We start from the raw sequence: 22842 nt of genomic DNA, 5'->3' as shown, positions 1-22842 counted from the left end.
AAACATATTTTACATAGGTTTAAAGATAAACTTCTTGTGAATCCAACCACGGTGTCAGATTTAAAAAATGCTTTACGGCGAAAGCATACCTTACGATTATTTGAGAACATAGCCCAGCAGACAAGTCATTACAAACAGTAACCAGCCAAGTAGAAGAGTTACACAAGTCAGAAATAGAGATAAAATTAATCCCTTACCTTTGATGATCTTCATATGGTTGCACTCAGCAGACATTCATTTACTCAATAAATGTTCCTTATCCAAAAAAACTCTGTTTTGTTCGCGCGTTTTCTTCAGTAATCCACAGGCTCAAACGCAGTCAAAACAGGCAGACAAAAAATCCAAATTGTATCCGTAAAGTTCATAGAAACATGTCAAACGATGTTTATATTCAATCCTCAGGTTGTTTTTAGCCTAAATAATCGATAATATTTCAACCGGACAATAACGTCGTCAATAGAAAAGGTAAACAAGAAAGGCACTCTCTCGGTCGTGCGCATGAAAAAGCTCTGTGACACTTTAGGGTCCACTCATTCAGACTGCTCTTACTTCCTAATTTTTCAGAATACAAGCCTGAAACAATTTCTAAAGACTATTGACATCTAGTGGAAGGCATAGGAACTGCAATTTGAGTCCTAAGTCAATGGATACGTGTAATGGCATTGAATAGAAAACTACAAAAACAAAACAAAACTACTTCCCGAATTGATTTTTCTCAGGTTTTCGCCTGCCAAATCAGTTCTGTTATACTCACAGACACTATTTTAACAGTTTTGGAAACTTTAGAGTGTTTTCTATCCAAATCTACCAGTTATATGCATATCATATATTCTGGGCCCGAGAAGCAGGCAGTTTCATTTGGGCATGCTTTTCATCCAAAATTCTGAATGCTGCCCCCTACCCTAGAGAAGTTTTAAGTATATGTTTACAATTACATTTACTTTTAACACTTAAGTATATTTAAAACCAAATACTTTTGGACTTTTACTCAAATAGTATTTTATGGGGTGACATTCACTTTTTTTTCACCACTGCTCAATTGTCAGTAGAAACCACATTTGTTTAAACAAGTCAGCCATGTCAGCTATGTTTTTTAAAAAGGAAGTAAATGAGGCTGAATTAACTGTTTCGGTGTCAGACAAGGCTCCACTGATAGCCAGGTGTAGCAGTGGTAAGGTGTTGGGACTATTATATTGCATTGACACTACCATCTCACAAGGGAATGACCGCAGCAGGTAACGTAACGGTATTGTTTGTTGTCGTTCTTAAAATTCTAATTCTATATTGCGCCAAATTTGCTTTACACCCTATGTTCCATAACGTTGGAATGGAATATATTAATGTTATTTCTAGCTAATAATCAGAAACTGCACCATAAATCCAGCTGCATATCGAATGTTGTTATTACATAAAGGCCATTTACTTTGGCAAATGGCAGGAGTGGGATATTAGCTAATAAGTCTGGTACCTATACTACCATTGATGGCTTCCACCATTTTAATGTAGTCAACTGGGTGGAACTTCCAACTTCATTGGCTGGACCCTCCTGGTGACCCTGTTGGAGTCATGTTCAACCAGGTCATCAGGAGGGTTCAGCCAATCGTGAAGAAAATTGACTACTTCAAAATGGAGATAGCCTCAATGGCGCTGCCCATGCTGTTATTGGACCCTATAACGGCACCTATACAAAGATGAGTCCTCTATGGTCCCCTCCAAACGTGGATGCCACTTGACTTCACTGTACTAGCACAGACTACTCAAACTGTCTTTGGTACTAGCATTTGAATCCCGTGCAGCTTTCATTCGGTTTGACTCGAAATATTTTAACACAGAAAATCTATGTGGATGGGTTAAAACAACCTCCAACGTTCATTTGGTTTACTAACAACAATCACGCTCTAGTCTAGTTGGGTTTGTTTACGTTACGTCCATACGTCCAATGTCTTAGCCAATCACGAATCGCAGAACAAGTAGGCGGGACTCAAATCAACTAATAGATGCAACGAACGCCATTCGTTTCCTACGGTCGTCACTAATTACCACAAACAGAAAGTCATAAACTCCGCCTATTTCTACAATGTATCTTATTAAAATCTGATTTTAAACCTAACCTTAACCGCACTGCTAACTGTATGCCTAACCCTAACATTAAATGAAGACCAAAAAGCTCATTTTTATTTTCATACATTTTTACGATTTAGCCACTCTGTGGCTGGGGTAACTAGTGACAACCGTTTTCTACAGAGAGCATCAGCTGTTGAATAGCAGTAGCACAAAACAAAAGACACGGTAGTGAATGAAGGTAAAAAACAAACAAATTTAATTCGAAATCTCACCATACCAATTTAGCTAGATACTTCTTGATCATAGGATATGTGTCTTGGGTTTGAATTTGCTTTCCAACTTCGCAATTCTAACTACCTGGCCAAATTAGCTAGGTACAGTAGCTAACTTGAACTTGTTCTGTTCAGCTTGCTAGCATACTGTAGATACCAAAGGTTGTGTTGCTAATTAACTCTGAAGTGAAGGTCAGAATGGATCAGCTCAGCTAGAAGCTAATGGTAAAAAGAACACGCACTGTTTGTAGCCTGACAATACATAATATTAGAGGAAATAGCTAGTCATTGATTGAGACAAATGGAACAGTTCAGTGTTGTCTTGGACCGGTTAGTTAAATAAAATTCTACTGTAGCTATACGTGCATTATATTGTACACTGATGTTGTCTGTGTCTATGTTATCGTATGCTGTCTATGCACCAATATTTTTCATAATTTCCTTGTCATTACAGTTGTCTAGTGTATTTTATTAGAAAATGAGAATGGTATTATTATAGGAAAGCAGCCATGGAAAAGTAGTCATGTAAGCCTAACCATATAGCCAGTCCTCTGATCCACCAGAGCCATGTCTTCTGAGGATCCCTTCCAGGACTCTCTAGATGATGATCTAGACGGCTTCTCGGAGCCTGGGAGAGGGAGCAGGATACGCAGCAGTGTCTACACAAAAACCCCAGAGATGGAGAGTAACTGGTGAGGTCCATGAGATACACACACACTAGCCCAACAAACAGCTTTCAGTGTGGAGCCACCTGATTTCTAATCCTCTCTCTTTTGTCGTTATACTTAGTTATGGAGACTATGGAGCCACCGGCGGCAAAAGTCCCCTGATGAAAACATTGATGGATGCAGAAGCAGCGGCCAACTCTGCAGCTGTACAGCTCATGTCGTTCAAGGAGACCCTGGAGGATGATTTTGCCGTATGTGAAGTCCTTTGTAATTGATGTGCTTACAGTCTACCTGTCTTTATTTTGAGATGCACAACATGATATCAAAATGTTCAATTCGTTAACAATTGTTAAAAAGCAGAATTGAATTCATCCTTCTATTATAAAGGACTCAAGACACTCTGCCTCTGATAACCGGCGGATGTCAAGGCAGAGAGGCCTTCTACTGGAGAAGTTGGAGGTTTTTAAACGGATTAACAAGTCTGTTCGACAGCAACTGAAAGACCTGCAGGATGCAGAGGTTGGTCTTATCAACCAGTTATAATCTGATGGCTAATGACTACTACTTTGGAGGACTGTCAGGTGGCAATTTATGAGCGGGTCATGCTTATGACAAGTTTTACAATGCATTATAACTGCAACATCCTGCATTAAACTGTACTTGTGGACTAAAGTCAACTGCAACTTTGTCTTTTTAACTGTTGCTTGAAATAACATGATTTGACTACCTCTTTTTGTCTCCTTTTTATTAGGCATCTCGAATGGAGACAGACAAACACATTGATCTCTTACTAAAGAAGCTTACGCAGGCTGAGTGTGATAATCTGGTAAATTTCTCCTCATTTGGGTAAAAAAAAAAAAAAACTTCATACACTCCAGACCTGTATTTAAACACTGAAAAATTGACATAGCGGTGCCAAGGCTGAAGATTTTATATGGTCTGCCAACATGTTATACATTTGACATTTTAGTCATTTAGCAGACACTCTTATCCAGAGCGATTTACAGGAGAAATTAGGGTTAAGTGCCTTGCTCAAGGACAGATTTTTCCCCTAGTCGGCTCGGGGATTCTAACCAGCAACCTTTCGGTTACTGGCCCAACGCTCTTAACTGCTAGGCTACCTGCCGCCTAGAAGGTAAGGTTATTCAGTGCAGTAGTTCAGATGGCTCAATGGGTTGAAACATGGTGCTAGCTAGATTAAGGTTGGGGATTTGATTCAATCCTGCAGGGGCCACATGTACTGAACTTGTGTGCTAACTTTGTAAGACACTTGGGATAGAAAAGCATCTGCTCCTGTTCACTATACGCATTTGTCATTTTACAGTTGTACTGTGAGTAAGATAAAATGTTTTTGTTCTTTTGTTTCCACCAGCATTTGAAAAGAAATTTGAATGATAAAGAAAAAATGGTGGACGAACTGATGGGTTTGCGGAAGAAAGAAATGGTAAGCTTTGTGCTTTAATTTCACATGAAATACAGTCACATCTGAAATTATTGGCACCCTTGATAAAGATTAGCAAAAATTACTGTATAAAATAAATAATACAAATACCGAGCTATATTTTATGCTCCAAAAAATTGGGAAATTATATTATTTTATACAATTGCAATACAATACAAAAAATAAATAATTATCATATGCATTAACGTTCTACTTTTTAAGTCAATCTCAGTTTAAGGAACTGTATTGTGGCCTTTCATGGTTTCCTGTTTCACTGGGGTATAAAAATGAGGTAACACGCATGTAAAATCCATTTGTCATCCATCACCAAGGGGAAAGGCAAAGCACTCACAAATGAAAAGAGAATTTTTTTTGTTGACTTTCATAAATCAGGCAATAGGTACAAAAACATTACTGAAAAAACAAATATATCACTATTAAGGGCAACAATTAAGAAGTTTTAAACCACTGGAACAGTGGTAAACTTGCCTTCTAGAGGACCCAAGTGCATCTTGTCCCCATGCACAGTGGGGACGATGGTTCGGGAGGCAAAAGAAGTCCAAGGGCCAGTGTTGGAGTCTTACAGAACGCATTGTACATTACGTTGTACATTGTACTCCACGCATTGTGGAGTCACAAAGTCTCCAAATCTACAATTAGACACCACCTCCATGCCAATAGTCTGGAAGGGTTGCCATAAAAAGAGCCTTCATTGAGAGAAACCAGAAAATGTAAATGCCTGGAGTTTGCTAAATGTCATTGGCACTTGGATTGGAACCAGTGTTATGGTCAGATGAAAATAAAGCTCTTTGGACTCGCACACCGGGGGTGGGTTTGGCCTCTAAGAAGGATGCATATGCAGAAAATAACCTCATACCTTCTGTAAAATATGGTGGTGGATCTTTGATGTTATGGTGCTGTTTTGCTTCCAATGGTTCTGGGGCCCTTGTCAACGGCATCATGAACTCTACGAAGTAGTAGGTCATTTTAGCCAAAAACCTGTTTGCCTCTGCCAGGAGGCTGAAACTTGGCCGCAAGTGGATCTTACAGCAAGACAATATGACCCCAAGCACACGTCAAAATCCACAAAGAAATAGTTAATTTACCACAAAATCAACATTTTGCAATGGCCATTTTCATTGAAAACCTGTGGTTTGAATTGAAAGCAGTTCATATGCTCAGACCGAAGGATATCGAGGAACTGGAAAGATTCTATATGAAGGAATGGTTGGTCTAAGATCCCTCCCAATGTGTTCTTCAATATCATAAGACATTATAGAAAAAGGCCAACCACCCTTATCCTTGCAAGCAATTGTATTAATGTAAAATAATATAATAAAAAAATGTTATTTGAGCCTACAATATATAGTATCTCAGTATTTGTATTTATTTTATACTGTGTTTTTTGCTCATTTTCATCAAGCGTGCCAATCATTTTGGATGTGACTACATTTTGTACATGATAAAACACATTGACAAAGGTACAAATCATACTGTACGAAAGCTGTGCCCTCACATCTCTTTCTGCTTTGATGCTCCACAGGAGAACACAGAGAATGCGGTCCATGCCACCAAGTCTGTGGAGACCACACGTGCTCACCTGCAGGGCCAGCTACACAGCAAAGAGGCCGACAACAACCGTCTCACCGTGCAGCTCCGGGTAACACACAAGTTCAGGCATCAGTCTATTAGTCAGTCAATCAATCACTATGTTATCCGAGTTGGGAAAGGTGTATTTCTAAGCCTTAACCATTCTGTCTGTAAAATAAGACACAGGTAAAGTAAAGGACGTCGTTTGCAGTCAGTATTATGCTTCCAGCCTGTGTGTGTGATGTCTGGGACAGTTGGGAAGAAAGACAACAAAAAGTATACATTTCTGTTTCACAAAGAATAGTGGGCAATAGTCTTCTACAACCCATTCAAGACGGACGTCGTCCATGAGTGAAATCCTATTTGTTTTCACCAGGCTAGAGATAAGTATTTAGATATGTTGAAAGCTTAAACAGTCAGTGTTTGTTCCCTGTCTTTCTTTCTCCCAGGGTTTGGAGAGGCAGCTGACTGAGCAGAAGCTGGAGATAGATGGTCTGAGGGGGGAGATCTCCAGTGTGTCTGAGAAGGCAGAACAGGAGAAAGAGGGCCTGAAGAAGGCCACCCGTGCCCAAAAACAGAGGGCCGAGAGGTTCGAAGCTGCTGTGGATAAATGTTACACTCAGCTGAGGGAGAAGGTATGTATGGGTAATGTTGGGAGTCAGTTTGGTGGTCATCATTTTCTCTTCACCACTGTTTTGTTCAGGCTGGAGAACATGTTTTGAAACCAGGAGAAACTACATGCACTTTTCCAATAATACCACAGCTTTTTTAATTGTATTTTTGTAATACTTTTTATTTATTGGTTTTAGATCACAACAGAATCCCAACAAGAGATATACACATTTACCCCCCCCCCCCCCAACCTGAAAAGGAAATAATTATCCTAAACAGGCCAACAATCAGCATTTCATAAAATAATATAATGGTACGCGGACACGCACACACACATGCATACACACATTTGCATTTCTACAGTCGCATACATGCACCCATTGTCACACACATCCACCGGCGCACACACACACACGTGTCCACCCACACCCGTCTGTTTAAAACATGTACATTTTATCTCCTGTTAGGGCCTATAAATATTTGACAATATAATGTCAGTTCTTTACACTTCTTCCCATCGTATCTCAAATAGTCATTTGGTTTCTTATTCTATGGGTTATCATTTAACATACTATAGATTTCATTATTTTTTTCTTTCCAATTGCTTATTTGTGGTGCCAGGGGTTTAAGCCAGTTTCTAGTAATCTGTTTAAGTGCTGTTATTCTCAGAATTCTGAAAAGGTACTTATCATATTGGAGGACCAGTGTATGAGAGGTTCTCCCTAGGAACATGTGTTCTGGATTTAGAGAACGTGAGTGTTCAAGCGTATCATTCAGTACTTTATATACTTCGGTCCAGAAATGATTGAGGACTGGGCAGGAATATAGTATGTGGATGTGATTAGCCCTGCTCTCCCCACAGTTACGCCAGCAATTTGGTGTGATGTCACAGTTGTATTGTTGTTGTATTATAGGAGTTCTGAAACATCTTGACTGAATTTTCCAAGAGTATTCCCTACAGAGTAGAGAGTTAGTTGTCTTGGACTTGTTCTTCTAGATACAGTGGGGAGAACAAGTATTTGATACACTGCCGATTTTGCAGGTTTTCCTACTTACAAAGCATGTAGAGGTCTGTCATTTTTTATCATAGGTACACTTCAACTGTGAGAGACGGAATCTAAAACAAAAATCCAGAAAATCACATTGTATGATTTTTAAGTAATTTAATTTGCATTTTATTGTCTGGCAACTGCTACCATACCCCATTCAAAGTCACTGAAATCGTTTGTCTTGCCCATTCACCCTCTGATTGGCACACATACACAACCCATGTCTTGATTGTCTCAAGGCTTAAAACTCCTTCTTTAACCTGTCCTCCCCTTCATCTACACTGATTTGAAGTGAATTTAACAGGTGACATTAAGTTATCATAGCATTCACCTGGGCAGTCTATGTCATAGAAAGAGCCGAGTTGAGTTCCTAATGTTTTGTACACTCATTGTATTTTTGTCTAACGGTTCCATACTTAAAATTAAGATGAAAGGCTTTTCTACTTTTGCTACGGTGTTCCCTACTGAACGCGACCCAGGTATTCCGTTGTTCCTTGCCAGTGACCGTAAACTGATTTATGTTACGTGGCATGATGACATGTAGGATGTTCAGCTGGCGGAGGCTTGTTCAGAGAGGGACACATGGAGGAGACAACAGGAGCAGAAGACAAACGCCAGAATTCTGCTTGATGCACAGATAGGACTACTGAAAGGGTAGGTCATTTCTCATTTTGACCTGGACACAAAAAGTCTGGCATATTGTTAATCCAGGTCTTTGAGGCAATAAATGTTGTTCTTTTAATTTTTAAAGCTTTTCAGATTTTCTCCTCACAGAAAGTAGAAGTGGGCAAGTGGCAATTGCTTATTGATGTGTCATTACAGCCAAATAGCAGACATTACTGCAAAGCTACAGAAGGAGAGGGAGGAATTCACTGCTGCAAACGAGGTCTTACTGCTAAAAGTGGAAAAACTCAACGCTGAAAACGGAGACATTGGCCTTGAGAACGCAACCCTCAAGGTAGGACAATTAAACACCAATATAGACCTTTAAGTTGTGTGTGCACCAACCAAAAACTATTGATTTACTTCACCTTGAGCCATAGATTAGCCCCAAATTATCTAAACTACCACATCTATAAACAAATGTTGTAAACTATTACATCTAATTGCTTAGATAACAAACCTAGCTCTACTGCTTTTTAATTTGTGTACCTTTTCTGTTTATTCTAACATGTAAAACTTCTTCCCACCTTAATACAGGATGATATGTTTATACACTCCCCTCTATATGTATTTGGACAGTGACGTTAACATTTTACATTTGGCTCTATACTCCAGCATTTTGGATTTGAGATCAAATGTTTCATATGAGGCGACAGTACAGAATCTCACCTTTTTTATTTGAGGGTTTTTCCATGCATGTTTTACCGTTTAGAAATGAAAACACTTTATATGTCTAGTCCACCCATTTGAAGAAGTCATAAGTATTTGGACAAATTCACATATAGTGTATTAAAGTAGTAAAAAGTTTGGTATTTGGTCCCATATTCCTTGCACTCAATGACTACATCAAGCTTGTGACTACAAACTCGTTGGATGCATTTGCAGTTTGTTTTGGTTGTGTTTCGGGTTATATTTTACCCAAAAGGAACGGAATGGTGAAAGTAAGAATAGAAGATGTTTCTGAACACTTCTACATGAATGTGCATGCTACTATGATCATGGATAATCATGAATGAATCGTGAATAATCATGAGTAGTAAGGCTTACAGTGGTAGAAATAGCATACCCTCTGAAAATGCTAACCTTCCCTGTTATTGGTAATGATGAGCGGTTAGCATGTTTTGTTTTATCCTCTGTAACCTTCTCACTCATCATTATTCATGATTCATTCATGATTTTTCCTAATCATGGCATTATCAGGATTAATTTACATGCGTTCAGAAACATCTTACCTACTCACTTAGAAATAATTACTCATTATGCAGTTCCTATTAGGCAAAACATGATCTAAACACAACTACAACAGTCTCACAAGCTTGACATAGTCATTGTGTGGCAGGAATGCCGGACCAAATACTACACTTTTGATCACTTTAATACACTTTAAGGAAATTTGTCCAAATACTTATGACTTCTTCAAATGGGGGGACTAGATACATAAAGTGCTTCCATATCCAAACAGTAAAACAGATTTGTATGAATATACCCTCAAATAAAATGTCACCTGATCTAAAATGCTAGAGCCCAGAGCCACATTTTAAAATGTTAGCTTCACTGTCCAGACATATATGGAGGGGGAGTGTATGTATGATTATTAGTATGTGGTTTGTTCCCACCATGTTCAGGATTCTATTTGTGTATTTATCTCCGGTTCCAGGCGTCCATCGTTGAGTTGGAGCTGCAGCTGGTCCATTCTGAAGCAGCGCTGAAAGAGGAGAGCACCGTCTCACAGGAGAGGAAAGACCAAGCAGAACAGTATCAGAGTCAGGCAGGGATCCCGCACCCCACCACACTTCCAAGTTCCCATACTTACTCAATCATATACGAATGTATTGAGAGACTAAAAGGTAAGGCAGCAGCTGTCTGTTTTATTCACCTCGTATTGCCTCACATCTCTCAGGTGGCAGAGCTTCAAATGGAGGTGGAGGATCTGAGAATAAAGTTGGAGGGTTTTCTGAGGGAAGCAGAGAACATCAGAGAAGGAAGAGATGCGGAAGTGAAGAAGGTAAAGTCTTCTGTTGGCTACATTCAAATCAGAGTTTCTTTGTCACGTGCGCTGCATACAACAGGTGTAGACCTTACAGTGAAATGCTTACTTACAGGCTCTAACCAACAGTGCAAAAAAGGTATTAGGTGAACAATAGGTAAGTAAAGAAATAAAAACAACAGTAAAAAGACAGTGAAAAATAACAGTAGCGAGGCTATATACAGTATCGAGGCTATATACAGTAGCGAGGCTACATACAGGCACCGGTTAGTCGGGTTGATTGAGGTAGTATGTACATGTAGATATGGTTAAAGTGACTATGCATATCTGATAAACAGAGAGTAGCAGTAGCGTAAATGAGGGGTTGGCGGGTGCTGGGTGGCGGGACACAATGCAGATAGCCCGGTTAGCCAATGTGCGGGGGCACTGGTTGGTCGGGCAAATTGAGGTAGTATGTACATGAATGTATAGTTAAAGTGACTATGCATATATGATAAACCGAGAGTAGCAGCAGCATTGTCTTAAAGGGATAATTCTGGATTTTGGCAATGAGCTGGCATGCTAGTAGATAACCATAGACTTCCAGTCATTGCGCTAAAGCTAGCTAGCATTGGCTCGCAAAACTACCCCTAACTTCCTTCATACTGGACACCGAGACATAAAAATCGTATCTACAAGTTCATCTGACTCTAGGGAAGTAGATAAAGGGCCTCGTTGCCAAAAACTCCCGAAGTGTCTCTTTAAAATGGTTTGCGTCCTTCAAAATTAAAGCAAGAGAGGGCTCACTCAACAGAATAGAATATCAAATTGCTTGAAATAGTTTGAGACACAAACACTACTTGGTTCAGTAAAATTAAAATGAATGTGATATCCTGTGTGTTTTGATATTTGTTTACTAACATTTGTAGTTGTTTCTGGTCTTTCTGGTACCCACGCATTGCTTCCTAAAGGCTTTTCCTGTGCTGTTAACCATTTCAAAGTGCACAGTGCACAGCTTCACATTTATCCTCGGCGTAAAAACCAACGTATGCTGTCATTTAGAATTCAGTGATCACTGGGGTTCCCTAGTCTGCATCCTAACTATGGTTCAACTATCGACACGTCAGTTTAACAGGACTGGAACTTAACTGCTGCTTCTGATTAAACCTAATTTTGTTGAAAGACTTCAAAAGATTCACTCTGAGGAAAAAAACACATCAGTGGTGAATGGCCATGCCCTGCTTCCGCATACATTACCTATGCTTCAGTTACCAGTCAGGGTCCTGTCGGTGAAAGCTACTCAGAGAGGTGCAGCCAATCAGTCATTAACATTTCTCTGCTCCCCTGCCTTGCCGGCCTGCACGCCCCTCCCCCGGGACCCCAGGTGAGGCTGGAGCTGGAGGGGCGCGTGAGGGAACTGGAAGAGTACCCCGAGTTACTGAGCACCGCGGAGCAGAGTCTGGCGGAGTGCCAGGACAACCTGAGGCGCTCAGAGAAGAGATGTGCAGACAAGGCAGAGGCCATTAGACAACTGCAGGTTAAGGTGTGCGTATAGCCGTAAGACGAAATGTAATTTGTAGATGGGCAAGTAAGCACTGAGGTGGTGGAGTACAGTATCTACCACCAGATGTCAGTCAAACCCTATGTATGGTTTCCCATTATACTGTTATAATTATATCGCAATGTTATTATAGTGCATCCCCCGGTCCTGCTTTGAGTTGGTGTTGAGGTTTGTGACTGGATGTACTTGGATTCCAGTAAAATATAGTTAGGTCAAAAGCCCTATGTGCCCCTTTTGTAGTTTGTGTGTTTGTAAAGCTGTGATGGTCACCTTAAACTGTTTTAAAATGTGTTTCTATGGATGTTTCAACACTGTTCAATCAATGCTTGCTTGAATGTTGCTCATATCACCGGTGCACAGTGTTGTGTGCTGTGTTGGTGACTTGATAAGCCAATGTAATTTCAGTAATTGCATGGTGCAACTCTTTGTGGTGTTGTACTGTATATGTTTGAACCCTCATTCAAGTCCCCATTAGTCAAGACTATTCAACTGAACATACATTCAGCATCTATGATATCATTGAGTCATAGTCCAACTACATTTTTTTTGCCTAACCACAAGGCATGATTATTGTGCGTCCAGGTGGAGAGACAAGGGGAGAAGATGAGGTCGTCGGTGGACATGAAAGAGTCTATCCACGAGGCCAACTCACAGCTACGGCAAAAACTGGATGCTCTTCAAAAGTAAAATTGTTACTTTTTCTTCTTTTGAAAGAATTAATACATTCTTCCGTTTTGCTTTTTGGTTTCCAAACTAGATTCCTCTGTATATTTCTGTATTGTTTTTTAAAAATACGTTTTTAAGCCTGCCCTGGGTGAATTCTGAAATGTTCTGAAATGTTAATGTACTGCTTGTGACTGGGTATGGGTTACGAATGTGTTGTGAATGTGTTCCTTGTGTATTGCCGATGATGTATTCCAGGCAGATGGAGGAGCTTCATGGGGAGAACCAGGAGCTGATCCGTAGGCTGGCAGGGCAGGAGGAGGCGCTACACTACAGCAGCAGGCAGCTAGAACAGCGCTCAGCAGACTGCCAGGCTCTCAACAGACAACTGGAGGCAGCAGTGGCCGATGTCAGGCAACAGGTACTCAGGGGTTAAAGTTCTCCGTCACTGCGATGGATTTTCCTCGTAATTATTTTATTTATTTTTTAGGTTTTAGATTGAAAAGGACTGGAATTGGTCAAACTTGAAGTTTAAAACATGTACAAAATGATCCTATTTCCTTAAAAGCATGATGTTCATTATGCAGGTTAACCTGGCCCCAGACAATGGATCTGAGATCGGCCTAAGTTTCAGTCATGGGATTCTTTTTCGCTTTAACCCCTAGGTACTGTATGATAGCTCCTGGATAGGATATTTAATGTGTGGATGTGGACAGTATTTAATGCTCATACACTCAGCATATGATTTTATTCAAATCTGTTGTATGTGTATATAGAAGCAAATTCAAATGCTCAGAATAAAGGTTCATATTAAGTGGAACCAATGTTCACCGAAGGGAATGGAAAGGCACAGAAGCGAATTGAAGATGGTGTTTTTTAGGGGATGAGTTTCTGTCGATTGTGTGGTTTTCTTTTTGACACATCTCATAATCTTTATTTGTCTCATGCCAAGGTTTCCAAAGTAAAAGACAAAGCCGTCTCCAGAGAAAGTTCCCTTCAGACCAGAATCCTGGAGCTGGAGGCTGAGAAGAGCAGAAGAGAGAATGAGCTGAAACATATGAAACAAAGCAAGCAGTCAGTAAGTACCAGACACAATCACATACAGTGCCTTCAGAAAGAATTCACATCCCTTGACTTTTTCCACATTGTGTTGCGTTACAGACGAATTTAAAATGTATTACGTTTTTTTTTTGTGTGACTGGCCTACACACAATACCCCATATTGTCAGTGGAATTATGTGTTTCGACATCTTTACAAATTTAATAAAAAATGAAAAGCTGAAATGTCTTGAGTAAGTATTGAACCTCTTTTTTATGGCAAGCCTAAATAATTTAAGGAGTAGAAATGGGCTTTACAAGTCCGATAATAAGTTGCATGGACTCTGTGTAATAATAGTTTTATTTAATTTTTGAATGACAACATCATCTCTGTACCGCACACATACAATTATCTGTAAGGTCCCTCAGTCGAGCTGTGAATTTCAAACACAGATTCAACCAAAGACCAGGGAGGTTTTCCAATGCCTCGCAAAGAAGGGTACCTATTGGTAGATTGGTACAAAAAATAAAAGCAGACATTGAATATCCCTTTGAGCATGGTGAAGTTATTAATTCCATTTTGGATGGTGTATCAATACACCCAGTCACTACAAAGATACAGGCTTCCTTCCTAATTCAGTTGCCAAAGAGGAAGGAAACCGCTCAGTGATTTTCACCATGAGGCAACATTTTGAGTTTAATGGTTGTGATAGGGGAAAACTGAGGATGGATCAACAACATTGCAGTTACTCCACAATGCTAAGCTAATTGACAGGGTGAAAAGAAGGAAGCATGTACAGAATAAAAATATTCCAAAACATGCATCCTGTTTGCAACAAGGCATTAAAGTAATACAAAAAAGAATTGTGGCAAAGCAATACACTTTTTGTCCTGAACACAAAGTGTTATGTTTGGGGCAAATCCAATACATTACTGAGTACCACTCTCCATATTTTGAAGCATAGTGGTGGCTGCATCATGTTATTGTAATCATTAAGGGCTTGTGAGTTTTTCAGGATAAAAAGAAACGGAATAGAGCTAAGCACAGACAAAAACCTGTTTCAGTCGGCTTTCCACCAGACACTGGGAGGTGAATTCACATTTCAGCAGGACAATAACCTAAAACACAAGGCCAAATCTACACTGGAGTTGCATACCAAGGCCAAATCTATAAAGGAGTTGCTTACCAAGAAGACAGTGAATGTTCCTGAGTGCCCGAGTTATAGTTTTTACTTAAATCTACTTGAAAATCAATGGCAAGATGTGAAAATGGTTCTCTAGCAATGATCAACAACCAATTTGACAGAGCTTGAAGAATTACAAGTATTGACTCAGGGGTGTGAATACTTATATAAATGAGATTTCATTTTGAATACATTTGCTAAAATCTCTAAAAACATGCTTTCACTTTGTCATTATAGGGTATTGTGTGTAGATGGGGGATATTGTAGCTGCGATAGCCTACTGCAAACCATGTGACATTTTCCCCCATATCCCTCAAAGCTAATGAGAACACAGTACATTACTTTTTGATGCCATAAAATACACAATGAATCAGACCAGTTTTCTATTTTAAAGCATAGTAGTACATACTGTACATTTGTCAGGTCAATGGATTGATTCCTTGGTGAATGAAATCATGTTGTGTTGATAGTAGTAACTGTTGTTTGAGCGTGAAGCCTTATTGTCCTATGTGTATGAGCATATTTGATCAGATTGTTGTTTTTACCTTGACTGCACTACAAATGTCCAAATTTGGACAATAAAGAGATTGATTGGTTGTGTTTTTCTCTGCAGGCTGAGAAGCAGTTTGAGGTGCGTCTAAAGGACCTGCAGCTCAGCCTGGACCAGTCAAAAAGCCACAAACAGAGCATTCAGAACTACGTCGACTTCCTCAAGAACTCTTACTCCACCATGTTTGACGAGGGACTACCACAGACACCGTCTAGTTTTGAATCATCCTACTTTTTTAAATGATGATTACTCCGGTATGTGTGTTTGCGGTATGTATTGTTGGTTCAATCATGTACAATATATGAGCATTATTTAAGAATAATGTGTTTTGGAGAAGCAATGAATCGGCACATATGCATTTTATGTCCGATAAAGAAGTCCATGTAAATGTTTATATAGATCAGCTAATACTTTTTTGTCCATTTCTAAATAGAATTTCAATAAAGTTTATAATGGCATATTGTACAGACCGTTTTCATCACAGAATCAAATTACAGAACTGCCACAGCCAATGTGTTTTTCTCTAGTCTTAAGTTTGTATATCACTCTTCGTGCTGTGCAGGATGTGGGAGCCTCTGAGAGCCAGTTTCATGGCCTGTTTTTGGAATCTCACTGTATCCAGGGTTTTGCTCAGGAGTAGTCTGTCAACACTTTGTTTCTTCTCCTCCTAACGTTATGCAATCTGACGTATTGCCAACATCTGAAAACAAGGTACAGTTGTCAGGCCTGGTTTCATTACAGGATCTCCAGATATCCAATATAGAACCAACAGTCTTGGTTATAGTACCAGTCAAAAGTTTGGACACACCTACTCATTCAAGGGTTTTTCATTACTTTTACTAATTTCTACATTGTAGAATAATAGTGAAGACATCACAATTATGAAATAATGCATATGGAATCATGTAGTAAACCAAAAAAGTGTTAAACAAATCAAAATATATTTTATATTTGAGATTCTTTAAAGTAGCTACCCTTTGCCTTAATGACCGCTTTGCACACTCTTGGAATTCTCTCAACCAGCTTCATGAGGTAGTCACCTGGAATGCATTTCAATTAACAGGTCTTAACTTAATTTGTGGAATTTCTTTCCTTAATTCGTTTGAGCCAATCAGTTGTGGTGTGCCAAAGTAGGGATGGTATACAGAAGAGCCCGTTTTGGTAAAAGGCCAAGTCCATATTATGGCAAGAACAACTCATATAAGCAAAGAGAAACTACTGTCCATCATTACTTTAAGACATGAAGGTCAGTCAATACGGAAAATGTCAAGACTTTGAAAGTTTCTTCAAATGCAGTCGCAAAAACCAAACGCTATGATGAAACTGGCTTTCATGAGAACCGCCACAGGGAAGAAAGACCCAGAGTTACCTCTGCTGCAGAGGATAAGTTCATTAGAGTTAACTGCACCTCAGATTGCAGCCCAAATAAATGCTTCAGAGTTCAAGTAACAGACACATCGCAACATCAACTGTTCGGAGGAGACTGCATGTATCAGGCCTTCATGGTCGAATTGCTGCAAAGAAACTACTACTAAAGGACACCAATAAGAAGTGACTTGCTTGTGCCAAGAAACACGAGCAATGGACATTAGACCGGTGGAAATCTGTCCTTTGGTCTGAGTCCAAATTTTAGATTTTTGGTTCCAACCGCTGTGTCTTTGTGAGACGCAGAGTAGGTGAACGGATGATCTCTGCATGTGTGGTTCCGACGGTGAAGCATGGAGGAGGAGGTGTGATGTTGTTGGGGTGCTTTGCTGGTGACACTGTGATTTATTTAGAATTCAAGGCACACTTAACCAGCATGGCTACCACAGCATTCTGCAGCGATACGCCATCCCATCTGGTTTGCGGTTAGTGGGACTATCATTTTTTTAACAGAACGATGACCCAACACACATCCAGGCTGTGTAAGGGCTATTTGACCAAGAAGGAGAATGATTGCGTTAGAGTGCTGCATCAGATGACCTGGCCTCCACAATCACCCGACCTCAACCCAATTGAAATGGTTTGGGATGAGTTGGACTGCAGATTGAAGGAAAAGCAGCTAACAAGTGCTCAGCATATGTGGGAACTCCTTCAAGACTGTTGGAAAAGCATTCCAGGTGAAGCTGGTTGAGAGAATGCCAAGAGTGTGAAAAGCTGTCATCAAGGCAAAGGGTGGCTACTTTGAAGAATCTAAAATCTAGAATATATGAACACTTTTTTAGTTACTACATGATTCCATATGTGTTATTTCGTAGTTTTGATGTCTTCACTATTATTTTACAATGTAGAAATAGTGAAAATAAAGAAAAACCCTTGAATAAGTAGGTGTATCCAAACTATTGACTGGTACTGTATGTAAAAGACAATAAAAAAACAATTCAACAAACGTAGCAGCAACGTGAACCACAGGATGCTTCTTTACTTCTCCTCTTGGCCTCTTTCTTTTTCACTTTTGATGTGTTTATGTGATCCAGGATATTGAGTTGTAGAGATTTTTCGGGTATACTGAAAGGCCTCCATTCTAAATAACTTGTACTCAACTAGACTGGCCTACCAACAGGAACCTTGGCACATCTCATTGCTTTGTTACATAAGCTTGACTTGACATGTGTGATGACATCCAGGAACATTTGTTCCTCCTTGTGTACAGTCAGAGATGGACAGTGTCATTCCCATTGGGCCTAATCACTAATTACTGTTGTACCGTGTTGCCTTTCACTGACTATTAGATAGCCATACATTCTTTGTTAGGGTGTATTAGCTGGAAGTCATAAGTTGGACCAAAGAGTGTGATGATGACTTCATTCTATTCGTCTTTGCCATTCATCGTTAAAGGCACAGATCCAGGATTTCTAAATTACAGCCAGAGACTGGAGAGGCTGTAATTTAGAAGTTTCAAACCTCTCTTTTACAGCATTCACAGAAGAGAAGGTTTTGTGGTGAGTATAGGAAACACGTCAATGCTTACGCTTTGACTGCCTTGACCATGAAGAGAAGAAAAACTGCAATTGATTAGTTGTACAGAATACTCAGTGTACTGGGCCACCGTTTGGTTATGTCATGATTATGGGACTGTTAAGTGTTGGTTTGAGTCATAATCCTGCCTGGATTTGTCTGGCAGTGAGTTGATATTATGTAAACTCATTAAACCCTAAGGTATAGGGAAGAGGCTAATAATGTCAGTCAAGTTCTCTGCCTCACAGGGTTGGGGTCAGTTCCATTTCAATTTAGGAAATAAATATGAAATTCCAATTTGTTTTCTTTTTGAATTGATTGAAATGAAATTGACCAAAACCTCACAAGTCGGTTCTTAGCTAATGAATATGCTGTTAGGATCAGTAGACATGAACTTGGAATAGACCTTGGAGGCTGTCCAAGGAGGAGTATGGAATTCTGCAAAGCTCAGATGTGGACCTCTTCCACAAAGCAGGCATCCCTCAAGTGTTCACAGACAAAGCTCCATTGTACTCCTCAGACACGAGATGGACGTATTTCACTTCTGTGTGCGTCAATGCCCTAATCCCCCCCCCCCCCAGTCCAAGTCAGAACTTGTTTATTTAATACTGTCAGTCATGCTTGGGTGTATGCATCTCTCACTCACAAACACACACTCATCTATTTACTGGAATATATTCTTTCATGCTGATGCCTGACATGTTGAGCAGAAGGGAAGGTATTGTACACACACACAGTGCATCAGATTTGGCAGTCCCTCATCTTATGTGCCTACCAGTCTCCTCAGCAGTTGGATTCTGACCCACATATCTGTTTATAGACACCTGCCCTATGAAAATAGACTTGGATGTCAGTTATGGATGTATAAAGAGGTTTGATGAGGGTTTGATGTTTGTGGGCACTGAGTGTAATGTAGGAGCTGGATTAGATGGTACTATGTGATTTACCAACACAATAAACTACTAAATGAAAGAAATGTACACATTTGATCCATCCATTCAAATCTAGATCCCCCTCAGAAGTGGGTCAGCCAGAAACACAGCAGGGCAGGTATCCCTTGCTTAAGTATGGAGTCGGACAAGCTATTGGGAACCATATTCTAAAATAAATGGATAGAGGATAGATTAAACTAGGGAAATCCATGCCAATAGAACTAAGTTAGAGCTACTGTCCAACGGGGTACCAAATACTGAACCACTTTGATCAAATCACATTGTATTTGTCACATGCGCCGAATAAAACAGGTGTAGGTAGGCCTTACAGTGAAATGCTTACTTACAAGCCCTTAACCAGCGATGCAGTTATAAGAAAAAATAAGTGTTAAGAAAGTATTTACTAAATAAACTGAAGAAAACAATAAATACATGAAAAAATTGAAAAATATAAAATAATTAAAGAGCAACAATAAAATAACAGTAGAAAGGCTACCGGTACAGAGTCAATGTGCGGTAGCACCGGTTAGTCGAGGTAATTGAGGTAATGTGTACATGTAGGTAGAGGTAAAGTGACTATGCATAGATAATAAACAGAGAGTAGCAGCAGCGTAAAAATGGGGTGCGGGGGACAATGCAAATAGTCCGTGTAGCCATTTGGTTAGATGTTCAGGAATCTTATGGCCTGAGGGTAGAAGCCTTTTGGACCTAGACTTGACACTCTGGTACCGCTTGCTATGCAGTAGCAGAGAGAACAGTCTATGACTTGGGTGGCTGTAGTCTTTGGCAATTTTTATCTGACATCGCCTGGTATAGAGGTACTGGATGGCAGGAAGCTTGGCCCCAGTGATGTACTGGGCCATATGCACTACCCTCTGTAGTGCCTAGAGGTCGTTGGCCGAGCAGTTGCCATACCATGCGGTGATGCAACCAGTCAGGATGCTCTCGGTGGTGCAGCTGTATAACTTTTTGAGGATCTGAGGGCCCATACCAAATCTTTTCAGTCTCCTGAGGGGGGATAGACTTTGTCGTTCCCTCTTCACAACTGTCTTGGTGTGTTTGGACCATGACAGTTTGTTGGTGATGTGGACACCAAGGAACTTGAAGCTCTCAACCTGGTCCACCACAGCCCTTTCGATGAGAATGGGGGCGTGCTCGGCCCTTCTTTTCCTGTAGTCCATGATCATCTCCTTTGTCTTGATCACATTGTGGTAGAGGTTGTTATCCTGGCACCACACTGCCAGGTCTCTGACCTCTTCCCTATAGGCCGTTTCATCATTGTCGGTAAGCAGGCCTACCACTGTTGTGTCGTCTGCAAATTTAATGATTGTGTTGGAGTCGTGCTTGGCCATGCAGTCATGCGTGAACAGGAGGGGACTGAGCACGGACCCCTGAGGGACCCTTGTTTTGAGGATCAGCGTGGCAGATGTGTTGTTACCTACCCTTACCACCTGGAGGGCGGCCCGTTAGGAAGTATATGATCCACTTGCAGAGAGAGATGTTTAATCCCAGGGTCCTTAGCTTAGTGATGAGCTTTGAGGGAACTATGGTGTTGAATGCTGAGTTGTAGTCAATGAATAGCATTCTCATATATGTGTTCCTTTTGTCCAGGTGGGAAAGGGCAGAGTGGAGTGCAATAGAGATTGCATCATCTCTGGATCTGTTGGGGCTGTATGCAAATTGGAGTGGGTCTAGGGTTTCTGGGATAATGGTGTTGATGTGAGCCATGGCCAGCATTTCAAAGCTCTTCATGACAACAGACGTGAGTGCTACAGGTCTGTAGTCATCTAGGCAGGTTGCCTTTGTGTTCTTGGGCACAGGGACTATGGTGGTCTGCTTGAAACGTGTTGGTATTACAGACTCAGTCAGGGTTGAAAATGTCAGTGAAGACACTTGCCAGTTAGTCGGCGCATGCTCGGAGTACACGTCCTGGTAATCTGTCTGGCCCTGTGGCCTTGTGAATGTTGACCTGTTTAAAGGTGTTACTCACATCGGCTACGGAGAGCATGATCACACAGTCGTCTGGAACAGCTGATGCTCTCATGCATGTTTCAGTGTTACTTGCCACGAAGCGAGCATAGAAGTAATTTAACTTGTCTGGTAGGCTTGTGTCACTGGGAAGCTCACGGCTGTGCTTCCCTTTATAATCCATAATAGTTTGCAATCTCTGCCACATCCGATGAGCGTCAGAGCCTGTGTGGTAGGATTCAATTTTAGACCTTTATTGACGCTTTGCCTGTTTGATGGTTCGTCGGAGGACATAGCGGGATTTCTTATAAGCGTCTGGGTTAGAGTCCCGCTTCTTGAAAGCGGAAACTCTACCCTTTAGCTCAGTCCGGATGTTGCCTGTAATCCATGGCTTCTGGTTGGGGTACATACGGTCACTGTGGGACGACGTCATCGATGCACTTATTGATGAAGCCAGTGACCAATGCGGTGTACTCCACAGTGCCATTGGAAGAATCCCTGAACATATTCCTGTCTATGCTAGCAAAACGGTCCTGAAGCTTAGCATCTGCGTCATCTGACCACTTCTGTATTGAGCGAGTCACTGGTAATTCCTGCTTTAGTTTTTGCTTGTTAGCAGGAATCAGGAGGATAGAGTTATGGTCAGATTTGCCAAATGGAGGGCGAGGGAGAGCTTTGTACACGTCTCTGTGTGTGGAGTAAAGGCGGTATAGAGTTTTTTTTCTGGTTGCACATGTAACATGCTGGTAGAAATGAGGTCAAATGGATTTAAGTTTCCTGTATTAAAGTCCCCGGCCACTAGGAAAACCGCCTCTGGATGAACATTTCCATGTTTGCTTATGGCCTTATACAGCTCGTTGAGTGCGGTCTTAGTGCCAGCATCGGTTTGTGGTGGTAAATAGACAGCTAAAATATAGATGAAAACTCTCTTGGTAAATAGTGCGTTCTACAGCTTATCATGAGATACTAAACCTCAGGCTAGCAAACCTCGAAACTTCATTAATATTTGATTTTGTGCACCAGCTGTTATTGACAAATAGACACAGACCGCCACCCCTTGTCTTACCGGAGGCAGATGTTCTATCTTGCCGATGCACAGAGAACCCAGCCAGCTGTATGTTATCTATGGCGTCGTTCAGCCACGACTCAGTGAAACATAAGATATTATGGTTTTTAATGTCCCGTTGGTAGGATAGTCTTGATCGGAGCTCATCACGTTTATTATCCAGTGATTGTATGTTGGCTAATAGGACTGATGGTAGAGGTGGGTTACCCACTCGCCGTCGGATTCTTACAATGCACCCCAACCTATGACCCTTATATCTCCATCTCTTCTTAATGCGAATGACAGAGATTTGGGCCTTGTCCAGTGTCTGAAGTAAATCCTTTGCGTCCGACTCGTTAACGTAAAAATCTTCGTCCAGTACGAGGCGAGAAATCTCTGTTCTGATGTCCTGAAGCTCTTTTCGGTCATAAGAGACGGTGGCAGAAACATTATGTACAAAATAAGTTACAAATAACGCAGAAAAAACATGCACAATAGCACGGTTGGTTAGGAGCCTGTAAAACGGCAGCCATCTCCTCCGGCGCCACAATAGGATTCTGTGATATCTACTCATTCACGACAGAACATCAGATTCCATAAATACATATCTTTTATTAATAACATACATAGAACAAA

General features: G+C 40.7%; 1 protein-coding gene across 5 annotated transcripts; it reads left to right on the top strand.

The window, feature by feature from the left end:
* The first annotated feature begins 2040 nt into the window (after positions 1-2040).
* LOC139559869 (outer dense fiber protein 2-like) lies at positions 2041-15779 on the top strand. Of its 5 annotated transcripts, none has more exons than XM_071376289.1 (17): positions 2041-2302; positions 2900-3028; positions 3126-3255; positions 3392-3523; positions 3756-3830; positions 4377-4448; positions 5989-6105; positions 6485-6670; positions 8241-8350; positions 8519-8654; positions 10017-10127; positions 10260-10364; positions 11710-11868; positions 12469-12569; positions 12808-12970; positions 13502-13627; positions 15385-15779. In XM_071376289.1, exons 2-17 carry the CDS (start codon positions 2904-2906, stop codon positions 15562-15564), a joined length of 2028 nt encoding a protein of 675 aa, XP_071232390.1. In that variant the 5' UTR covers positions 2041-2302; positions 2900-2903; the 3' UTR covers positions 15565-15779. The 5 variants fall into 5 exon arrangements, with proteins under 5 accessions (XP_071232390.1, XP_071232393.1, XP_071232392.1 ...); XM_071376291.1 differs by having other exon boundaries at positions 2205-2302; positions 2884-3028; XM_071376290.1 differs by having other exon boundaries at positions 2207-2302; positions 2880-3028.
* Positions 15780-22842: the final 7063 nt, after the last annotated feature.

Source organism: Salvelinus alpinus, chromosome 30 (genome assembly GCF_045679555.1).
Source record: "Salvelinus alpinus chromosome 30, SLU_Salpinus.1, whole genome shotgun sequence".
NCBI lineage: Eukaryota > Metazoa > Chordata > Actinopteri > Salmoniformes > Salmonidae > Salvelinus > Salvelinus alpinus.
Note: the sequence above shows the minus strand (reverse complement) of the source record. Positions and strands in the feature narration are given on the sequence as shown.

What these genes read in the sequence shown, in the direction of transcription:
- LOC139559869 (XM_071376289.1), top strand. Translation starts at nt 2,904, where the DNA reads ATGTCTTCTGAGGATCCCTTCCAGGACTCTCTAGATGATGATCTAGAC. An exon ending in TTAGACAACTGCAGGTTAAG is followed by an intron (nt 11,869 to 12,468) that starts GTGTGCGTATAG and finishes TTGTGCGTCCAG; the next exon opens with GTGGAGAGACAAGGGGAGAA. An exon ending in TGGCCGATGTCAGGCAACAG is followed by an intron (nt 12,971 to 13,501) that starts GTACTCAGGGGT and finishes TCTCATGCCAAG; the next exon opens with GTTTCCAAAGTAAAAGACAA.